The sequence below is a fragment of the Sarcophilus harrisii genome, chromosome 2 (genome assembly GCF_902635505.1).
Source record: "Sarcophilus harrisii chromosome 2, mSarHar1.11, whole genome shotgun sequence".
Taxonomy (NCBI): Eukaryota; Metazoa; Chordata; class Mammalia; order Dasyuromorphia; family Dasyuridae; genus Sarcophilus; species Sarcophilus harrisii.
Genome location: NC_045427.1, coordinates 302,433,181 through 302,454,845, shown reverse-complemented (window position 1 = coordinate 302,454,845; position 21,665 = coordinate 302,433,181). Strand labels below are relative to the sequence as shown.

General features: G+C 37.0%; 1 protein-coding gene across 4 annotated transcripts in view; it reads left to right on the top strand.

Moving 5' to 3' along the window:
- TMEM63C (transmembrane protein 63C) overlaps window positions 1-21,665 on the top strand; it is a 124,254-nt gene that overhangs the window by 83,640 nt on the left and 18,949 nt on the right. For all 4 annotated transcript variants that reach the window (XR_004231991.1, XM_031952450.1, XM_031952452.1 and 1 more), the window contains 7 exons: window positions 3,139-3,212; window positions 4,233-4,313; window positions 4,449-4,572; window positions 5,066-5,199; window positions 16,386-16,508; window positions 17,554-17,707; window positions 18,652-18,758. Coding sequence is in view for 3 of the 4 variants with exons in the window: in XM_031952450.1 (XP_031808310.1) it covers window positions 3,139-3,212; window positions 4,233-4,313; window positions 4,449-4,572; window positions 5,066-5,199; window positions 16,386-16,508; window positions 17,554-17,707; window positions 18,652-18,758 (797 nt within the window). In the remaining variant the exon portion in view is untranslated. The remainder of the gene's footprint in view (window positions 1-3,138; window positions 3,213-4,232; window positions 4,314-4,448; window positions 4,573-5,065; window positions 5,200-16,385; window positions 16,509-17,553; window positions 17,708-18,651; window positions 18,759-21,665) is intronic.

Sequence of the window (21,665 nt, the reverse complement as noted above, 5' to 3'; positions counted from 1 at the left end):
GTACTTCCTATGTGCCAGGCTAAGTGCCTGCTATATGGTAGTGTTGGGGGAACAAAAAGAGACACTCTGTGCTCTCAAGGAACTCACAGTCCAGTGGAGGAGAAAACAAGTAAACAAAAATACAAACAGATTATATACAGGATAATTAGGAAATAATTGATAGAAGGCACTAGAATTAAGAGGGAAAGCCTTCCCATAGAATATAGGTTTTTAGTTAAGACTTAAAGGAAGCCAAGGAAATGAGTAAGTGGAAATGAGAAGAGCATTCCAGGCATGAGGGATAGCTGAAGAGAATTACTAAAACTGAAAGATGAAGAATCTTGTTCATCAGACAACCATGAAAGTCATTGTCACAGTTTTGAGGAGTACATGGTGACGAGTAGGGTATAAAAAGAGTGGAAAGGTGGGAGAAGACACTAGGTTATGCAGGGCTTTGAATGCTAAATGAAGCATTTTGTATTTGATCCAAGAAGTGAAAGGGAGTGACTCGACTTTATTGAGTTAGGGGCATGTCATGGTTGGACCATAAGAATGGCTGAATGGAGGGTGGATTGGAGAGGAGAAAGACAATGCAGGCAGACCCACCAAAAGGCATGAAGTGATGAGGGCGTGCACCAAAATAGTGGCCATGTCAAAGAAAAGGAGATTCAAGAGATGTCACAAAGGTGAAATCAACAGCCAGTGTCAACAAATTGAGTATGGAGGTGAGAGAGAGTAAGAAGTGTAGGATGACTTCTAGATGGAGACCCTGAGGGCCCTCTACAATTATAAAGAAAGAAGGTAGGAAGTGGGGATGATTTAGGAGAAAAATAGTGAGTTTGATTTTGGTCATGTTGAATTAAAGATGTCTCCTAAACATATAGTTCAAGACGTTCAGAAAAGCAGTTAGAGATGTGAGATTAAGGATCAGCCAAGAGGTTAAGGCAAGGTATAAGAATCATCAGCCTAGAAATGGTAATTAAATCCATGAGAGTTGAAGAAAACATCAAGTGAAGAAATATAAAGGGAAAAGAGAACCCTGGATAGAACCCTATAGACATCTATAGAGGTTGTGATCTAGAGAAGGAGACTGAGAAGGAGCCATTTGACAGGTAAGAAGAGGTCCAGGAAAGAGTGGTGTTCCAAAAATCTAGAGAGAAGAGGGTTTTATCAAAAAGGAGAAGAATGACCCACAGTGTTAAAGAAAGGTTACAGAGAAATAGAGAATAAGAATTTCATAAAAACTGTTGGATTTGAGGTTAAGAAAAGATCATTAATAACTTTGGAAAGATCAGTTTTGGTGAAATGATGTAGCAGAAAGCCAGATTGTAAGGGATTTAAAAGATATTGAACTCATTAAAACAAAAGAGGGAGGAATTTCCATGAAAACAAAAGAGGGAGGAATTGCCATGAAGATCTGGAAAGAGTAATATACACAATCATAATACAATATAGAATATTAAAAATATAAAAAAACTTTCAATTAAAGAGCTATCGGATACAGAATAGGGAGAAAATATTTTTTCATGTTTTTTAAATGTCCTCACTCAAGCGCACAGTACGTCTTTCACATTGTAAGCCCTGGAAAACATGTTTACTGAATTGAAATTTATATCCAACTGGGGAGCAATGGAAAGCCTCATGAAGGAATTGACAATTAAAGCTAGTCCTTGAAGGATGGATTGGATTTCAATAGCTAGAAATCAGGGAAAAGGGTGTCTGCTGTGGGTAGAAAGAAAGATAAAAGTCTATTTAAATGGGAAGAAAAATTATGCAGGATAGGGTTGAAAATGGAAAAAGTTTTGTGAAAGATTAAATAGTTTAGCTAGAATATTTAGTGTTTATAGGTGGCACAATAAACAGAGCACTGGGCTTGAAATCAGAAAGATTCATCTTCCTAGGTTCAAATCTGGCCTCAAGAGACTTACTCTGCCACTCTGGGCAAATCACTTAACCCCCTTTGCCTCCAAAATGAGCTGGAGAAGGAAATGGCAAACTACTCCACTATCTTTGCCAAGAAAAACCCCCCAAAATGGAGTCACAAAGAGTCGGACATGATTGCAAAACAACTAAACAGCAAGAGTATATATAGGAGAGTAGTGGGAATTAAGGTTGGAGTGTTTGGTTGGGATCAGTGTTAAATGCCAGGTTAATGCCATTTCAGGAAGGCCCCTTCCTTGTGCACTATTAAGCGATCTACTTGTCCGTGATTGGATCTGTATTTGTCCATGATGGGATATCTATTTATCCAAGATTGGAGATCTATTTGTTCATGATTGGAAGATCTGCTTGTCCATTATTGGAAGTTTTTAAGGAGAAGCTAAATAACCCTTTATTGGGGCTTCTGTATGGTATTTTCCTGTACTAAAATCAGGATTAGATTATGTCCCTTCTATCTCTGAGGTCCTATGATTTTGTCAGGAAGCTATTCCAAAATGACATTACAGAATAGATTATACAGATTACACTGGAAAGGTATAGGCAGATTGCCATTTTGGATTGATTCTTGTTCTCTATTTCATCAAGTTACCATTTTTGTAAAAAGTTTTAGTGATAATGCCCACTGCTGTTAAGTTACAATCCTCTCGAGGTATACTACCTCACCACTACCATCGCCACTACCGCAGGTGCAGATTTTAAGTCTCAGAACCTGTATTCAAACCTAGGTTTTCCAACTCATTGGGCAGCTGCTGGGTTAGTGGTTAGAATTCCAGGCCAGGACTCATCTGACCTCAGACACCTAGTCCTTGCATGACTCTGGGCATATCACTTAGTCTGGTGTACCTCAATTTCCCCATCTGTAAAATAACTTAGAAAAGGAAATGGCAATCCACTTCAGTATCTCTGCCGAGAAAACCCCAAATTGGGTCACAAAGAATTGGACATGACTGAAACAAAATGAAAAATACCCCCACCACTTCCAACTCCTAATCTGGCATTCTTTCCGTTATACTGCAGTGATTGCTACAGTGGTATACTACAGGATAGGATGGCATCAATTATGGGGGAGTAGTGCGAATCCTTCAGGATAATTGGTTGCAGTCTCAAAGTTCTAGTCCCAAGCCAGAGATGCTTGTCTATGACTTTTTCAGTCAAGATGGCGGTATTGGTGGTCTACTTTATCACTTAGCCTTTCTTTTTCTATTTTTTCTTCCCCAGGCAACCAAAACTCTGCTGGTCACCTACCTACCCAAGGAAATTACAGACCCTGCGATCATCATCAAACATTTTCAGTGAGTGAGAAGAGTCAGTGATATATAGAAACAGTACCAGCTCTTGAATCAGAAGACCTGAGTTCAGATTCTGCCTTTGACACTAACTGGGTGACTATGGGCAAGTCAGTTCCTCTCTTTGACCTTCCTAGTATGTAAAATAAAAGAGTAGTTGGTCTCTGAGGTCACTTCCAATTCTAGATTTGTGATCCTATCTGTGACTGGCAGGGAAGTTGTAGTTTTGTTGGGGTGCCCTCTTCCTGTTTAGTCCCTGTCCTCATATCAAATGTGAACATTTTTCCTTCATCAGAAATTGGCTAAGAGGAGTTTACAAGGTAAGAGGCAGAGGAGAGGCTGGTAAATTAAACTGATATTTCTCCTCTCTTTCATCACTATATTAACACAGGGATCTAGGGTTTTTCCCTTCCTCATATAGAAGTTTTTTTAAGGCATCCTTCCTTTCCTGTTCTTCTATCCCTGGGATGTAGGGCCTATACAATTCTGAATTAAAAGCATAATTTCAGATCCCAGGAGACAGCAAAGCAAATTGGTCTACATAGATTTCAAATCCAAAACCTTGATTTCATTTAGTGATGTTCTTTCCTGCTGGATAAAATCATAAAAAATTTCGAGAAGAAAGGAGATAACTTCCTCTTATGCTTAGTATCCCCAGAATAGCTCAATTCCAAGGAACGGAGGCCCAGTGGGTACTATAATTGAAAAATCATTGGTTTTCTATTTAGAAGACCTAGTTTCAAACGCTATTTCTATTACTTACTAACTCTATGACCTTGACAAGTCACATAACTCTCAGGGCCTTAGGAGTTGGGCCTCTAAGCTTTTTTCCAGCTCTAAATCTATAATCTTCTCTTGTGGTCCTATGAATTCAAGAGGTGCTCAAAGAAAGTGTGTATTTATTCACTAGGATCCCTGGCCCAGTTCCAGTCTCTTGGCTGGAGCCAGGGTTCAGGGTGAGACAGCAAAAACTCCATTTACCCCTGGAAACTCGGTTCCTTATATGTATCTGTGTCTGTCCTGCAGTGAGGCTTACCCCAGCTGTACAGTGACCAAAGTCCACTTCTGCTATGATCTGAGAAGACTTGTAGAATTGGATAATCAAAGGTGAGTCCCCGGTTGACAACCTCATTTCCATGACTTTGGGGATGCTATGAAATATTGAGCCTATTGGAATTCAAGAAAAGAAGGCTTTTGCCCCATCTAACCACTGATTCCTTTTCTTTCCTCCCTACCCAACAGACACCATGTAATGAAAGGTCGACTTTTTTATACCTCATATAATCTGGCAAATGGGAAAACGATGATTCGAGTGCACCCCTGCTCCCGTATCTGCTTCTGTCAGTGCTGCAAATGCTTCAAGGAGGTAGCAGGGAGGGGACTGTACCCCACATGACCCAAGAGCTCAGGGCATCCGCTGAGCATGGGGGGAAGGCAGGTGTTGTGTCCTGGCTTCTGTTCCAAGTTGGTCCCTCATCTGCAACAGGATGGCCACATAGGACCCTACCAACTCTCTGCTTGCTGCTCCCTTCCCTTGAACATGTAGCTAGAATACAATTATTGTAGCCATCTCTGGCATCCTTTCCCCAATATCCTCTCTTCAATTTTCCCTCATTGTAAAGAATAGAAAACATTCAGAGGATCATAAAGTTAGAAGCAACTCTAGAAGCCATCTAATCTCTAATTTGATAAGTTTCAGTGACCATGGAGCTCTTGAAGAGACAATAATATTTCATTTGGTTTGGAACTGGCATTGGATGAATTTTTGTTGACCCAAATTTACCATGAATTTGGACCTCCCTTCCTAACCCAAGTGCTTTACAAGCTTCTCATTTTCCATCTCCAAATCTACCCCACAGGTGGATGCTGAACAATACTACAGTGAATTGGAAGAGAAGTTGACTGATGAGTTCAATGCTGAACGGAGCCTAATCCACCAGAAGCGTTTGGATGCAGCTTTTGTCACCTTTGAGGATGAGAAGATGACAGCTTTGTGAGTGGCCAGAAAACTATGAATGCTACTTGACCTCTCAGTCAATCAGTCAGACAGACAGTCAACAAGCATTTATTAAATATGTAAGGGTCAGGCACTGAGCTAAGCCTTCCTTGTGGAAATAAAAAGGGAAAAAACATTGTCCTTGCTAATAAAAGAGCATATATTCCAACAGGAAAGACAGCATACAAATAACACTTGATGTCTGTCTCTCTCTAGCTCTAGCTCTGGCTCTCTGTCTTTCTCTGTCTTTTTCTATCTCTTGTTCTCTCTCTCTCTCTCTCTCTCTCTCTCTCTCTCTCTTTATATATATATAAACATAAATTTTGGTATGTTGTTTCATTATTGTCGTTCTCTTGGATTAAATTATCAATTGTTTCTTTGGTTTGTTGTTTCACCCCCTCATTATGTAGGATTAGATTATTTAGTTTCCAATTAATTTTTGGTCTATTTTTCCATATCCCTTTATTACATGTAATTTTTATTGTATCATGATCTAAAAGGAATGCACTTATTATTTCTGCCTTTCTGCATTTGATTGTGAGGTTTTTATGCTCTAGTACATGGTCAGTTTTTGTGTAAGTTCCATGTACTCACTGAGAAAAAAAAATGTATTCCTTTCTATCCATATTCATTTTTCTCCAAAGGTCTCTCATACTTAACTTTTCTAAAATTCTATTTGCCCCTATACTTCTTTCTTATTTATTTTGTGGTTCAGTTTATTTAGTTCTGATAGGGGGAAATTGAGATCTCCCACTTGTATAGTTTTGGTGTCTATTTCTTTTTGCAACTCTCTTAACTTCTCTTCTAGGAATTTGGAAGCTATACTAGTTGGTGCATATATGTTTAGTATTGATATTACTTCATTATTTATGTTACTCTTTAGCAAGATATAGTTTCCTTCTTTATCTCTTTTAATTACATTGATTTTTACTTTTGCTTGATCTGAGATCAGGACAGCTACCCCTGTCTTTTGTTTTTTTGTTTTTTACTTCAGCTGATGAATAATACATTTTGCTCCACCCTTTTTACTTTTACTCTATATTTATCTTTTTGCTTCAAATGTGTTTCTTGTCAAAATATTGTAGAATTCTGGCTTTTAATTCACTTTGCTATACGCTTCCACTTTATGGGAGAATTCATCCCATTTACATTCACAGTTAAAATGAACAACTCTGTATTTCCCAGCACCCTGTTTTTTTCCAAGTTATACTTTTCTCTCTCCTTTCCTCCTTTCCTTCCTCCTAAGTGTTTTGCTTCTAACCACTATTTCTTTCAGTCTACCTTCCCTCAATCTTCCCTCCCTTTTTTCAGCCTCTACCCTCTTTCTTATCCCTTTCCTGTTCTATTTCTGCCTTTCCTTCTATTAGCTTCCTCCTTTCCTTTCCTCTTTCCCCTCCTAATTCCTTATAAGGTAAGACTAGTTTCTATACCAAACTTAATATGTATAATATTCCCTCTTTGAACCAAATCTGATGAGATTAAGGTTCAAACAATGCTTATCTCCCTCCTTTCTATATCTAAACTGTACTAGGTCCTTTTTGCATCTTCATGTGATGCATTTTACCCCATTTTACCTCCCCTTTTCCTCTTCTTCCAATTTTTCACCACAAGTTTCTTTTTTATATCATCACATTAAAATCAATTTACACCTACACCCACTAAGTATACTCTTTACAAAGATATAGTTCTTGAGAATTATACATATCATCTTCCCATGTAAATGTAAACATTTTCACCTTTAAAAAACATAGGTCTTTTTCTTCTTTTTTTACCTTCTTATGCTTCTCTTGAGTTCTGTATTTGAAGAGCAAATTTTCTATTCAGCTTTAGTCTTTTCACCAAAAATAAATGAAAATCCCCTATTCCATTGAATGTTTCATCTTTTTCCCTGAAAGATAGTGCTTAGTTTTGCTGAGTAGTTTAATTCTTGGCTGCAGTCTAAATTCCTTTGCCCTCCAGATTATATTCCAAGTCCTTCGACACTTTAAAGTAGAAGATTCTAGAAACTGGGTAATCATGACCGTAGCTCCTCAATATTTGAATTCTTCTGGCTACAAGGCAGTGTTTTCTCCTTAATCTTATAATTTTGGAATTTAGCTACAATATTCCTTGGAATTTTCATTTTGGAATCTCTTTTGGGGGTGATTGGTGGATTCTTTCAATGGCTATTTTACCCTCTGGTTCCAAGATATCAAAACAGTTTGCTGATGTCTTGAAAGATGTTGTCCAGGCTATTTTTCATTGTAGTTTTCAGATAGTCCAATAATTCTTAGACTGTCTCTCCTAAGTCTATTTTCCAGGTCATTCAGTTGTTTTTCCAATGAAGTATTTTATATTTTCTTTATTTTGTTTGACAGGTTCTTGATGTCTTATTGAGTCATTCACTTCCATTTGTCCAGTTCTAATTTTTAGTGAATTATTTTCTCCAGTTGGCTTTGTTAACCTCCTTTTGCATTCAACTGATTGCACTTTTAAAGTTCATTTGTTCATTAGATTTTTTTCCATTTCACCAATTCTATTTTCCAAGGAATTGTTTTTTTTTTCAATTTTGCCAAATCTATTTTTAAGAAATTGTTTTCTTCAGGATATATTTTTTTCATTTCACCAAATGTATTTTTAAGGAGTTGTTTTCTTCAGTCAATTTCTGTGTATCCTTTTCCAAAATCTCCTGCAAACCTCTCATTTCCTTTCCCCATTTTTCTCCTAATTCTATAAGTCTTTTTGAATTCTTCCAAGAGAGCCTTTTGAGTTGGAAACCAATCCATATCCCCCTTTGTGGCTTTTTCTGAAAGTGTTTTGTCTTCAGTATCCTCAGGGTTTATGTTCTGATCTTCCCTGTCTCCATAATAGTTATCTATAGTAAGAACTCTTTTTGCTTTTTTGCTCATTTTTAAAGGTTGAGGTGTGCTCCTAGGACATGGGGAGGAGGGAGCTGTCCTAAGCTTTCTCTGCAGGGCAACAGGGACTTTACAATGTGTTGGGGATGGTGCTGTAGGCTTTTTCACTGCACTGGGTGGGACTGGCCAAGTCCTACCTTTGTATTGACTTCAGGGATTCATTGTTTATCTTTTGTAATTACTTTGGAGGTCTCACAGCTAGTCTGCTGATCCACTAGTCTTCTGAACCTGAGAATATCCAATATTGCTGTATTTTGGCTAAGAGCCTCCCTTTACATTTCTCCCCTCCCCCTATGGGGCCTCTCTGCCCTGGGCCACCTTGGGCCACAAAATCTGCACTGGAAAGTCAGAATGAGCTGGTATCAGTGAACTAAATATAATTTTTTAAAATGGCTAGAATTCTTTTAAGCTATATAAAAAAGAAGAGGGTCAAAAAGAGAAAGAACATGATGGGAGTGAATGTAACTGTTCATGGAAAATAGAAAAGAAAAGAAAAAAAAAAAGCAAAGCTTCTCAAAAATTATCTCAGCCACTTCTTGTAGAAAATGGATTATAATTCCAAAATGATTGGTGTTCAAGTTCTAGAATTTCTTGTACTTCCTTCCCCTCTGTTCAGTACAGGTTTGTAAGAAGATAGTGTGATCATATACCCAGCCAGCATTCAAATCACCTCTTTCCCATTCTCACTTACATTCTTAATAATCCCAACAAACATACATGTAATGCATTAAGTACTTTCCATGTTATCTCATTCAGTCCTTCCAATAACTCTGAGTTGTAGGTGCTGTTATCAATCTCATTTTATAGAAAAGGAAATCAAGGCTGGGAAGTTATTACAATGTGACATCATACAGAGCTTCAACCATTGGACACCCTAACACACACACACACACACACACACACACACACACACACACTCCATTTCCACCCGAAGACTTCTTTTCTCCGAGTTAAACATCTCTCATTCCTTCAACCAATACTTATATGACATAATATTATGTTCCTTCACCATTCAGGTTGCCCTTCTCCGGAAATCCAGTCAACAAATATTTATTAAGCACTTGTGCTAGTCCCTCCCCTGCCCTCGAGGTATTTGCATTCTAATGAGGGAAGGAAACAGAAAAGTTAAAAGGAGAAAGACAAAGAGACCAGGTGCAGGGAGATAGAGTGTAGTCTGGCAGGGAAGTTCTGAATATCCAGCTTAAATAGTGGTTCTGTGAGGAGCTGACCAATCAGAGAGAGAGAGAGGTTACTGGGGCTATGGGTACTAACAACATGTGGACTTTGCGGGTGTGAGGCATCCAAATGAAGAGTTGGGGCATAGTGAAGGAAGTCCAAAGTACAGCCTGAAGAGGAATGGGAAAGGTTTCCAGCTTATCACTACCCTTCTTAAACTATACGACCCAGAACTGAATGCAGTGCAGTGGATGGAGCCCTGGAGTCACGAGGATATGAGTTCCAATCCAGTCTCAGACAAACCCTGATTGCCTTGAAAAAACAAAATTAAAAATTAAACAGTAAATTTCTGGGACTTTACACTAGAAGACCTCCTGCCCCAGTGGCATTGAACCATTAATGACTACTGTTTAAATCCAGTCATCCCACCAGTTTTTTGCCCATCCATTGCACATCTGACTTCTTTTGAGAATAATATTATTTACCTTATCAAAAAGCCTTACATCCAGGTAATCTAGCTCTATAGCATTTTCTTTATCTACTAATTTAATATCTGTGTCCAAAAAAGGAAAAGGAATTAGTCTAGCATGACCTATTTTTGATGAAGCTATGCCAACTTTTATATAATCACTGTTTCTCTTTCTAGATATTCATCAACCATTTTTTAATAATCCACTTTGGAATTTTCCCAGGATTGGAAATTCTCATCAGCCTATAATTTGTTCTTTTCTCCTTTTTTTAAGTGGGGATATTTGCCTTTCTCCAATCTTTTATTTCCCATGATCTTTTCAAAATTATTCAATAGTGGTTCAGCTATCCCACTTACTGGTTGCTTGAATACTAAAGGGTATTATTTATGTATGCTGGGTGACTTAAATTTCTTTACCATCTCCTTCCTTGAATTAATCACTTTTATTCTGTCATTTTCAGCACAAAGAGATTTGTCAGTGGCAGGGGGGAAAGAAGCAGAATAAGAAGTGAGCAGTTATACCTTCTGAAAGAGGGAGAAAAAAAAGGGAGGGGAGAGAGAGAGAGAGAGAGAGAGAAGGAAAGAGAAAGAAAAAAAGAAAGAATAAAAAAGAGGGAAGAGAGACAGAAAGAAAGAAAATGTTATCACTGTTTCATTCACCTCATGCAAAGTTCCTATTCCTTTTTTGATCTCCTTTTTTTTCTCCCTTTATAATAAAAGGATATTTTTGTCATCATTCGGTATTCTCAACAACCCCAGCTCTTTCCAAGCTTTATCACTTCTGATTCTGTTTTTTTCTCAATAGTATTTTCCCCCAATTACATGTAAAGATAGTTTTCAACATTCATTTTTGTAAGATTTTAAGTTCCAAATTATTTATTTTTCCCTCTCTTACTTCTCCCCTCCTCAAGACAGCAAGCAATATAACAAAGGTTATAAAAGTATATACAAAAAAATATAATATTTTAAACATTTCTGTATTTGTCATGTTGTGAAAGAAAAATCAGAACAAAAGGGAAAAATCAGAAGAAAGAAAAAGCAAACCAAAAAAAAGTGAAAATAGGATTTTTTGATCCATATTCAGTCTCCATAGTTTTCCCTCTGAATACAAAGGACATTTTCCATTCCAAGTCTATTGGAATTGCCTTTATCACTGTATTGCTGAGAAGAGCTAAATATGTCATAGCTGATTATCACATAATCTTGATGTAACTGTGTACAGTGTTCTCCTGGTTCTGCTCACTTCACTCAGCATCAGTTCATGTAAGTCTTCCTAGGCTTTTCTGAATTTGATTTTTTTTTTAACAAGACCATGCATCCTTTATTTGGTTCTGCTTTCATCTTCTGTATTTTTCTTTAAAAAATATGAGCTAGTGAGTTCCCTATAGAGCCACATTGGTTTCTTCAGACATCTCCCACTTTTCTTCCTTGTTTTAAACTGTTTCCTTTTATTCTGAGCATATTTCATTCTTGAACATCGCTTACTCCTCCTGTAGAATTTAATCCACGAGATCCTCCCTATTCTTCCTTGATTTCTTTGGAATATTTTCCCAAAATGTATTGTCAAATTGTGCCCAGATTTCCTCTCCTTTTCCTCAGGAACACTAGAAGGGAAAATTAAGTGATAATTAGACTTCAGAATCATATTTTGCTCTGTTATTTCATTTAGCTTTCAAAGGATGAAATGGTCATTAAGTCAAGCCAGTGATTTATTAGCGGTTCTACTTTTGGTTTAGAAGGACAGAAGGAGGAAAGGGGAGAGAGGGAGAAGAAGGTTTAGCAAATGTTTGAGTAACTGAATCTCCCTTCACTTCCATAAATATTTGCTGACTGTTATTAGTCATGCTCCTGTACTTGTACCTGTACCAGGCTTCATGCTCATGGGCCATGTTTCATGCTCTTCTACCAGGCTTTTGGGGTTTATCAAACCCTTAATCTACTTCCTTTTTCTGTTCTGATGGTCTGTGCAGGGCTTCTTAAAATTTTCCCCCTCACAACCCCTTTTCACCCAAGAAATTTTTATATGACCCCAGGCACATAGATATATAAAATATGTATACAAATTAAATATTTGCTGATAATAAACCATAATTTCATAACCCCCATATTCAGTCACAAAACCCTATATGAGGTCATGAAGCTGGAGTTTATAGCATACCCCCAGTGAACAAAATCACTGCTATTTCTCCCTCCATTGTTATTCAAATGTTCTCTATAATATTGCCCTTATCTGGGTCCTGAATTTCCTCACATATATAAACTTTCTTAATACATAACATTTTATTTACCCATGTTTTATCTATTCTATTTTTGCCTCATTCTAGGGATAGATTTTCTCTTATCTAAGCATAGAGATAGATAATCTTAGTTATACAGTGAAGTCAATTTTCCCCCCTTGCATTAGAACTTACATGTTCCTCTTGCTCATTACCTAAATTTAAGATATTTGAGAATACATATGTAAGACAAGGGTTCCTACAGGCTCTTTTTAATTTTTTTTAGATTTGTCTCCTGTAAACTTCCAAGTTTTTCACTGTAGATATTTTTTGTGGTATCTAGCTTGGGAGATGTATATAAATCTTCACTTTCCCATCCTTTTTTATTTTAAAGCCTTTTGGGTTACATTTGCAAGTTACTCAGGAAATGCATTCTGACTAAGCATTTTAAGATGAACTCCTTCTCTATCCAAGAATATGGCAGCTTCCTCTATTTTAAGCTGTGGTCAGAAGTCCAAATCCCATTCTCGGACACCATCCTTTTAACTAGTTGTTCCCAGATCTATGTTAGATTCTTTACCTTCAATGAACCCTTATGAGGAACACATAACTGATTCTTCAGTTTCTTATTCAATATGACTAATCTTTAGCAAAAGTTTTCAGGTTCATTCTGGAAGTATCATCTATGCTCATATGACTCACCAAAAGCAAATGGCTGTCATCCATTTTGATAAATCTTGGAAATATCTCTATTATATTTTGGATTCATGCCCTCTAGAAATCAAAGAAATTTTACAAACTTCCAGTTTGGACTTATGCCTAAAATTGTTCATTGTCACAATCTCCTTTAAGATATAAAATTCTGAATCTTGGGTCTATCTGAAAAATAATATAGCTTCTTGACTCAAATCTATTTTTGAGCTGTAACTGAATAGATCAATTTTTTCTTTCCCTTTTCAATGTAACTCTCTTCCTCTCTCCAATCTCCTGATGAAGTCCCTCTCTTCCCCTTCCTCATTTCTTTGAAAGAAATTTTCATTGAAAGAAATCCTTTCTCCCACTGAGGCCTCACCCTTATTTCCTTTAGGGACATTTTATTCTCCCTGACAACCTGAAGTGTAAAGATGCATTCTTTTTAAAACTTTTCCCCAATTACATGTAAAAAAAATTTTTAACTTCCATTTTTTACAATTTTGAGTTGCAAATTCTCATCTACTTTCCCTTTCTTCCCCCCTACCTGCCACCCATTAAGAAGGCAGGAATATGATAAAAGTTGTATATGTGCAGACATGCAAAATATATATTAGTTATGTTGTAAAAGAACACACACACACAAACAAGGAAAATAAAAACCAGTATACTTTGACTTACATTCAAATTCTATCAGTTCTTTCTCTGGAACTAGATAGCATTTTTTTATTATAAGTCTTTCAGAATTGTCTTGGATCTTTGTATTGTTGAGATTAACAAAGTCATTCATAGTTGGTTTACAATATTGCTGTTATGTATACAGTATTTTCTTGATTCTGCTTACTTCACTTCATAGCAGTTCATGTTACCAATTTCCAGGTTTTTATGAAAGCATTCTGCTCATTCTTTCTTATAGCACAGAAGTATTCCATCACAATCACATACAACAACTTGTTCAACCATTCTCCAGTTGATAGACAGTCCCCCTAAATTTCCAATTCTTTGCCACCACAAAAAAGAGCTGCTATAAATATTTTAATCTATATAGGTCCTTTTCCTTTCCCCCCTTTTCTTCAGGAATCAAATCTAGTAGTGGCATTGCTGGGTTAAAGAATATGCACAGTTTTATAGCCCTTTAGACATTATTCCAAATTGTTCTACAAAATGATTGAATCATTTCACAACCCACCAACAGTATATCAGTGTCCCAATTTTTCCTATATTCCCTCCAACATCTGTCGCCTTTCTTTTCTGTAAGGTTAGCCAATCTAATAGATGGGATATAGTACCTTAAGAGTTGTTTTGATTTGCATTTCTGATTTGCATTTTTCATATGACCAAAGTTAGCTTTGTTTCTTTGTCTAAAAACTGCTTATTCATATCCTTTAAAACCTTTTGTCAATTGGGGAATGACTTGATCCCTATAAATTTGATTTAGTTCTCTATATTTTTTGAGAAATGAGGCCTTCATCAGAGAAACTTGCTGTAAATTTTTTTTCTACATTTCCTTAGAACTTAGTTTGATTGCAACATGGTTGCATTAGATTTAATAAAATCAAAATTATCCATTTTATATCCTGTAATGCTCTTTTTCTTATTGATCACAACTCTTCCTATATCCATAAATCTGACAAGTAACTATTCCATGTTGCTCCCCTAATTTGCTTATGATATCTATTTATATCTAAATAAATTTATATATATTTATATCTAAATCATATATTCATTTTGACCTTATCTTGATGTGTGGTGTGAGGTATTGTTCTATATTTAGTTTCTGTCAAACTGCTTTCCAGTTTTCCCAGAAGTTTTTGTCAAAGAGTGAGTTCTTATTATATAGAGAATTGAGTCAAATTTATAAGAATGCAAATCATTTCTCAATTGATAAATGGTCAAAGAACATGAATAAGCCATCTTCAGACAAAGAAATCAAACTTATCCATAGTGATGTAAAAATGTTTTAAATGATTCTTGATTAGAAAAATGCAGATCAAAATAACTCAAAGGTACTACCAGACCGGCTAATATGACAAAAAAGGAAAATGATAAATGTTGGAGGACACTAATTCACTATAGTGAAGTTATGAACTAATCCAAACATTCTCAAGAGTCATTTGGAACTATGCACAAAGGACTATAAAACTGTACATACCCTTTGATCCAACAATACCACTCTGAGATATGCCTCCCAAAGAGATCTTTTAAAAGGTGTGTGGGGGGGGAGAACTTATTTGTACAAAATATTTATAGCAGCTTTTGTAGTGGGGGCAAAGAATTGAAAATTGAGGTGGTGCTCATCAACTGAGTATATGAATGTAATGGAACATTATTGTGCAAAGAATGACAAGCAAGAGGATTTCAGAAAAACCTGAACTGAGAACGGATTCAAAGTGAAGTGAGCAGAACCAAGAGGACATTGTACATAATAACAGCATATAGTAATATACATTATGATTTAATATATGATGAAGAACTGTGAATGACCTAACTATTCTCAACAATACAATGTTCTGAGACAATCTCAAAGAACTCACTATGAAAAATATTGTCTGCCTCCAGAAGAAAAACTGGTGTCCGAATAAAAAACTGAAGCATGATAATTTTTCACTTTTTGTTGTTCAAGTCTTCTTGCACAAAATGACTAATGAATGTTTTACATGATTGCACATGTATAACCTATATCAGATTGCTTACAGTTTGAGGGAGGAGGAAGAAAGAGAGGGAGAGATAGAATTTGGAGCTCTTATCAAAAAAAAAGAACAACAAATGTTTTAAAAAATTGTTTTTACATTTAATTGATGAGAGAAAATAAAATATTAATTAAAAACCCAAAAGAAATTGCTTTTGTCCCAAACGTTTGGATCTTTTTGTTTATCAGACATAAGATCACAATAGTCATTTCCTACTGTATATTGTTTATTTACTTAATTCCACTTATCCACCATTCTATTTCTTAGCCAGTAATAGATTGTTTTAGTGATTACCATTTTGTAATACAATTTGATCTGTGGTACAGTTAAGCCACCTTCCTTCACAATTTTTTTCATTGATTCATTTGATATTCTTGACTTTTTGATTTTTTCAGATGAATGTTGTTATTTTTTTTGAACCATATAATTTTTGGTAGTTTGGTATGATACTGAACACATATATTAATTTAGGTAGAATGATTTTTTTTATTATATTGGCTTGGTTTACCCATTAGATATGACATTATTTGTGTGAAAAGTATTTTGTAATTTGACCCTATAGTTCCTGGGTGTATCTTGGCAAGTAGACTCCCAAGTATTTTATATTGTCTATAAGTATTTTAAATAGAATGTCTCTTTCTACCTATTGCTGTTGGACTTTGTTAATAATATATAGAGATACTGACAATTTATGGATTAAGATACAGTCTTTGAGTCCCTTTACTATCTTCCCTACATTTAGGACACAGATATCACAATCAAACTTGGCTCTGGCAAAAATACAAACATACAATCAATGCAAATCATAATATTCCTCATATATGTTAGAATTTTTTGGACTTGTTTTTTTTAAACTGGTTAAAATTGTATACCAATTGGAATGACTCCATTAGGTGATAGCTTTCGATGTCTTTTCACTAGATAAATCAGTTTAGGTTATTAGTTGGAATAGATAATCTTCAAGGTTTCATATATAGGTAGGGAACTTAGTTTTCCCACTCTTCTCTCTGACCTTCACTTTCTTCTTTCTCTCTCTTCTCCCCAGGATCCTAAAGGATTTTGAATGGATTCATTGGGGCAAAGCTCCACAATCATCCTCAGTAACAGCGGTGGTCCAGTCTCACAAATGGAGGGTCTTCTATGCCCCTCACCCTAAGGATATTCTTTGGTGAGCCTTCTTCCCCTTCCTAATCAGAGCTCCTTTTAGGCTAGAGGAGGCCAATGACTCCACTGAAATGTAGAGAACACAGGATAGGCACAAGTTGACCAAGTTTTAATACTACTTGTGTGTTCTCAGGCAAGTCATTTATTTGATGCTTCCATCTCCCAGTATGGACTGGATAATAATAGCTAGCATTTATATAGTATTTTAACTTTAGCAGAGAATTTTATCTTGTGAGATGAGTGTGCTTTTATTTTACAGAAGAGCTAAATGAAGCTGAGCAATTCAAATGACTTTTAACTAGTAAGTGTTTGAGGCAGGATTCACAGTCAGATCTTCCTGATTTCCAAGTCTCAAATTCTATCTAATGTAACATTTACTTGCCCATTTCCATTCCAAATCCTTTGATCTTATGATACCCCATAAGATCCTATACTGCCTTCCACCCAGCTTAATCATTACAGAAAGAAAAACTATACAGACCAGAGCTATCTCCTAATATAAATGGTCTCTGCTTTTGTTGAAGACATTTTAGTATAACCAGCCCATCGCAGGGCTGTGACTATTCTTGGCTGATTTTTGTGACAGGATTATATAGATTTGTGGTAGTCCTGTCCTTAAACTCCTTTATACACTGGCTATATTATTCATATTTTTATTGCAACTCTGAAAGGAAATTGGATTAACTCAGACAAGACAATACCTTCCTGGAAGAAAAAGAGTTCATCTCAAAATCTTCCTTTTCTTTTAGGAAGGGACTTAAAAACTTATCCAGAATAAACAGAGGAACAATAAATAACAAACAGATAGATAGATAAATGTTATCCCCTATATACTTTAAAGAATTTAGAGTATCTATGGACCAGTGCTGGTAGGAATAGGTAAAGGGGAGGAAACTGCTCTGAGGGCATCCTGCCAGGAGGCACATGGAACTTGTAGGGACACACAGAATGGAATGGCCCTACCTTATTTAAACATAAAGGAAAGCTACCATGGGTTTAGTCTGTTCCTTCCAGAACTTTTGTTTCACATCTCTTCTTACATCCCTTAGGGAGCACTTATCCATCCGTGGATTTCACTGGTGGGCACGTTTCCTACTTATCAACATTTCCCTCTTCATCCTGATCTTCTTCCTCACCACACCAAGCATTGTTATCAACACCATGGACATGTTCAATGTCACTCGACCCATCGAGAAACTCAAGGTGCTCCTTCAGCTTGAGCGGGGAAAAGTGGGCAGGAAGTGTGGGTGGGAATGGTAGGAAGGCATCCCAGGGAAAGAAGAGTATATTCCCATTCTTGGGTTGTGATAATCCCACGGGGGAAAATGTACTCAGGAGAAGACTAAAAAGGGTGATTGCCCATTTACCTTGTAGTCTCTAAAGGTTTAACTCAGCAATCAACAGAAAAGTTGATAGTTTTCTTCATTATAAAACTGGGGTTCTTAACCTTTTCATGTTGTAGACATCTTGGGCAATCTGGTAAAAGGATCAAATAAAAAAACCAAAGTTTAAAAACCATCTACTTCTCCTTTTCTCCCAACATTATATATCTTCACATAGATACAGACACAGATACACACACACACATACATACAAACCTCTATATTCAGAGGTCACACCCTCTGCATGGCCCAGACTTGGGAAGAGAAAGTTAGCTCATGCCATGCTATTTCCCTGGATAAATTTTCTAACAATCTCAGGAGCCAGTTGCACTTTCTGGGAAATAAAGTGGGGATCTTTGTAGGGTTAGCCACCCCATACAGTGATAATCACAATACTGCAGTTATGCCATCACCTAACAAAAAATAGGGGGGAGATAGCATTCAAAAGTAGACTTAGGGCCATATCACATGCCTAAAGTGTGCATATGTGAGAAGGGATGGAAATAAGGGAACGGGAGAAGAACTAGATCTAGTGACAAAAGACCAGAGTTCAGACGTGGCATTGCTACTTACTAACTGTGAACCAAGCATTTTCTTCTGCACCTATAGCAAAGTTCAGTGAGTGGGAAAAATTTGTAGTTAGAGTATGTGGCTGAAAGCAAAAAAGAGAGAGACTCATGCATGTCTCCATGTGGTGAAAATAAATTCATAAAGAAAGCAATACTCTTCATTAATCCCATTCCTACTATATCTCATTTGTTACAGAATCCCATTGTGACCCAGTTTGTCTCTTCCTTGCTAATGTGGGCTTTTGCTGTGACCCTTCCCTTCATCGTCTACTCTTCCTCCTTTTTGGAGGCCCACTGGACTAGGTGAGCTCAGATCCTTCTCATTTTTATAATTCTGGTAGCTGTGATGTCCATTCTTTCCTCCAGATGCTAATAAACAAGCTGTTTCATCTCCAGTTTAGAAATGGAGAGTGATGACCAACTGAAACTGCTCTCAATGATAGGTTGAAAAAAATTTTAAGATCCTGGAGTCATGGCTTCAAATCCTCAATTCTTTACTTAGTGTGTGAACCCACACACGAAGATGTAGAGTATTTCAGAATCTGAAAATTTCATAGTCTTATCAACAGAATCTTCTTAGATGTTATACTGGAGGGATGATAATTATAACTATTAGCTTTTATATAGTGCTTTAGAGTTTATAAAGTGCTTTACAAATGTTAGCTTATTTGACTCTTACAACAACTGCAGGAGGTAGGTGTTATTATCTCCATGTTACAGAGATTAAGTGAGTTAGCCACTACCATATAACTCTTAAGCATCTAAGGCAGGATTTGAACTCAGGTACTCCAGGCTCCAACATCAGACCTAGAATTAATTTCTTGTTCTCAGGTTTTTGAGGATCTCAAGGTAAATTTATCCAGAGAAAGTTATGTATCAGGTGATGACTGAATCTTTTCAGAGCATCATCCAAGAAACAATTAAACAATGTAACAGACTTTAATAATGTGCTAAATTATGTGATAGAGACAATAAGGACAATTGGAGTCAAGTGATGAATGGACATTTGAGTAGTCAGTGAAAACTTCCTGAGAGAGATTATTCAATCAGTTGATTGATTGATTAATTAATTAATGGGTAGAATTCAGATTGAATGGGATGGTTATCATAAGGCCTTTTCTGAGCAAAGACTCAAAAGTTGAGATGAAACAGGAGTGCCATAAATTAGAGAGAAGAGTGAGGAAATTGAGTGCCCAATGCACACCTCCTTCATCATTTCTCCTGGGGACAGCCTTTCTAGGAATCTAAATGAAGAAAGCAAAATTGGGGAAAGATTGGGAGGAAGAAGGTCAGTTTTAAAGAAAGGCTTGGGAACCTCTTCAAACCTCTTTAAAGAAGAAGGTTGGTAGAAAATGACATGTTTTTCCATCATTCCCTCCTCAACCTGGGTCACGCTGATTCAGTGCATCATAGTTGATTGAGTGCCAAACTATGTGAAACAAGGATGAATAAGTCACCTCAGCTCTCGAGTATCAATTTCCTCCATCTGTCAATTAGAGATAATGTGGAGGGTACCTGTTACTGTGGTCTCAAATGAGACAATGTTAAGGACACACATTTGGGCAGCTAGGGGGCGCCATCGTGCACAGAGTGCTGGACCTGGAGTAAAGAACAGGCATCTTCCTGAGTTCAAACCTGGCCTCAGACACTCCCTCAGTGGCAGTCCCTGTTGGTCTCAGTTTCCTTGTCTGTAAAATGAACTGCAGAGGAAATGGTGAACCACTGCAGTATCTTTGCCAAGGAAACCCCAAATGGGGTCACGAAGAGTCAGAAACAATCGAAATGACTGAACAACAATAAAAATTTAAAGAGCTTAGTAACTGTCAAATCACTGGCCAATTCATAGGGGAGGATATCCAGAGCTAGCAGAGCCCGTGGGGGTCACATAGTCCAGCCCTTTCATTTTATTGTTGTTGTTGTTGTTGTTGTTCATCTAGCTCTGACTTTGGCCTTGATCGTAGGAACCTATATTCCATTCTCTGATCTTATTTCTTAGCCTTGTTTTGCCTTAGTCCTGAATAAGAAGGTACCTCCTGAGACTGCATCAATCCCACCTATCATATAATAGCTAACATTCATAGAGCACTTTAGGATTTGCAAAATCCTGTATGTGTTTCATCACCACAACAAACTTATTACATTATCATAACATGTGTGATGAGATAGTTACAGATGGAAACAAGGTTCTTTCCCAAGTCGTCTTTTCTCCATTACCCTTTGTATACAGCTCACCTGCTATGAGGTGTCCAAGTGGAACTGGCCAGTCATAACTGTTACTGCTCATGGGCTGCTGTTTGTCCTTTGTCCTCAAAGAGGACCATGATATCAGGAAGGAGATGTCATACCTTGCAAATGAATTGGACTTAAGTGAAGTGTGCAAAGTCACCAGCCTTACTCTCTCTGGAGACATGTGGGTCCAGTGGCAAGATAAAGATCAGAACATCTGCAGCTTCCTTTCTTCCTTCCTTCCTTCCTTCTTTCCTTCCTTTATTCCTTCCTTCCTTCCTTCTTTCCTTCTTTACTTCCTTCTTTCCTTCCTTTGTTCCTTCCTTCCTTTGTTCCTTCGTTCCTTCCTTCCTTCCTTCCTTTATTCCTTCATTCTTTCCTTCCTTCCTTCTTTCTTTCCTTTGTTCCTTTGTTCCTTCCTTCCTTCCTTCTTTCATTCCTTCCCTCCTTCCTTCTTCATTTCCTTTCTTTTATCCATCCTTCTCATTCTTTCCATCCCTCTTTATCTCCCTTTCTTCTCTCCGTCTATCAACATAACATATCATACCCTTACCTACAGGTGCTCTGCCCAAAGTAATATAAACGCTAAGCGTCTTCTCCTCCCAGATTGATTTTTTTAACCTCACTTTACCCCATTTTGCCTCATTTGTTACCTAACTTTAACCTCTGAATGGATATTGCCTCAGTCAAACTGAGATCTGGGAAAGACCTTAACCTAAAAAGGCCATAGTCTTCCAATTGCATCCAGGGCTATCTTCAATCATCCTGATCTATATCTTGCCACTGGACCCAGATGGTTCCAGAGAAAAAAGTGAGGCTGATGACTTTGCACAGCCTTCCCCCACTTAAATCCAACTCACTTGTAAGTCATGGTCCTCTTTGAGAATGAAACCAAACAACAACCTGTGGGTAGTAGACCCAACTGGCCAGGTCCAGTTGGGTAATACAGCTTTTTTCTTATTTCCATTCTTCATTCCTTTCCTT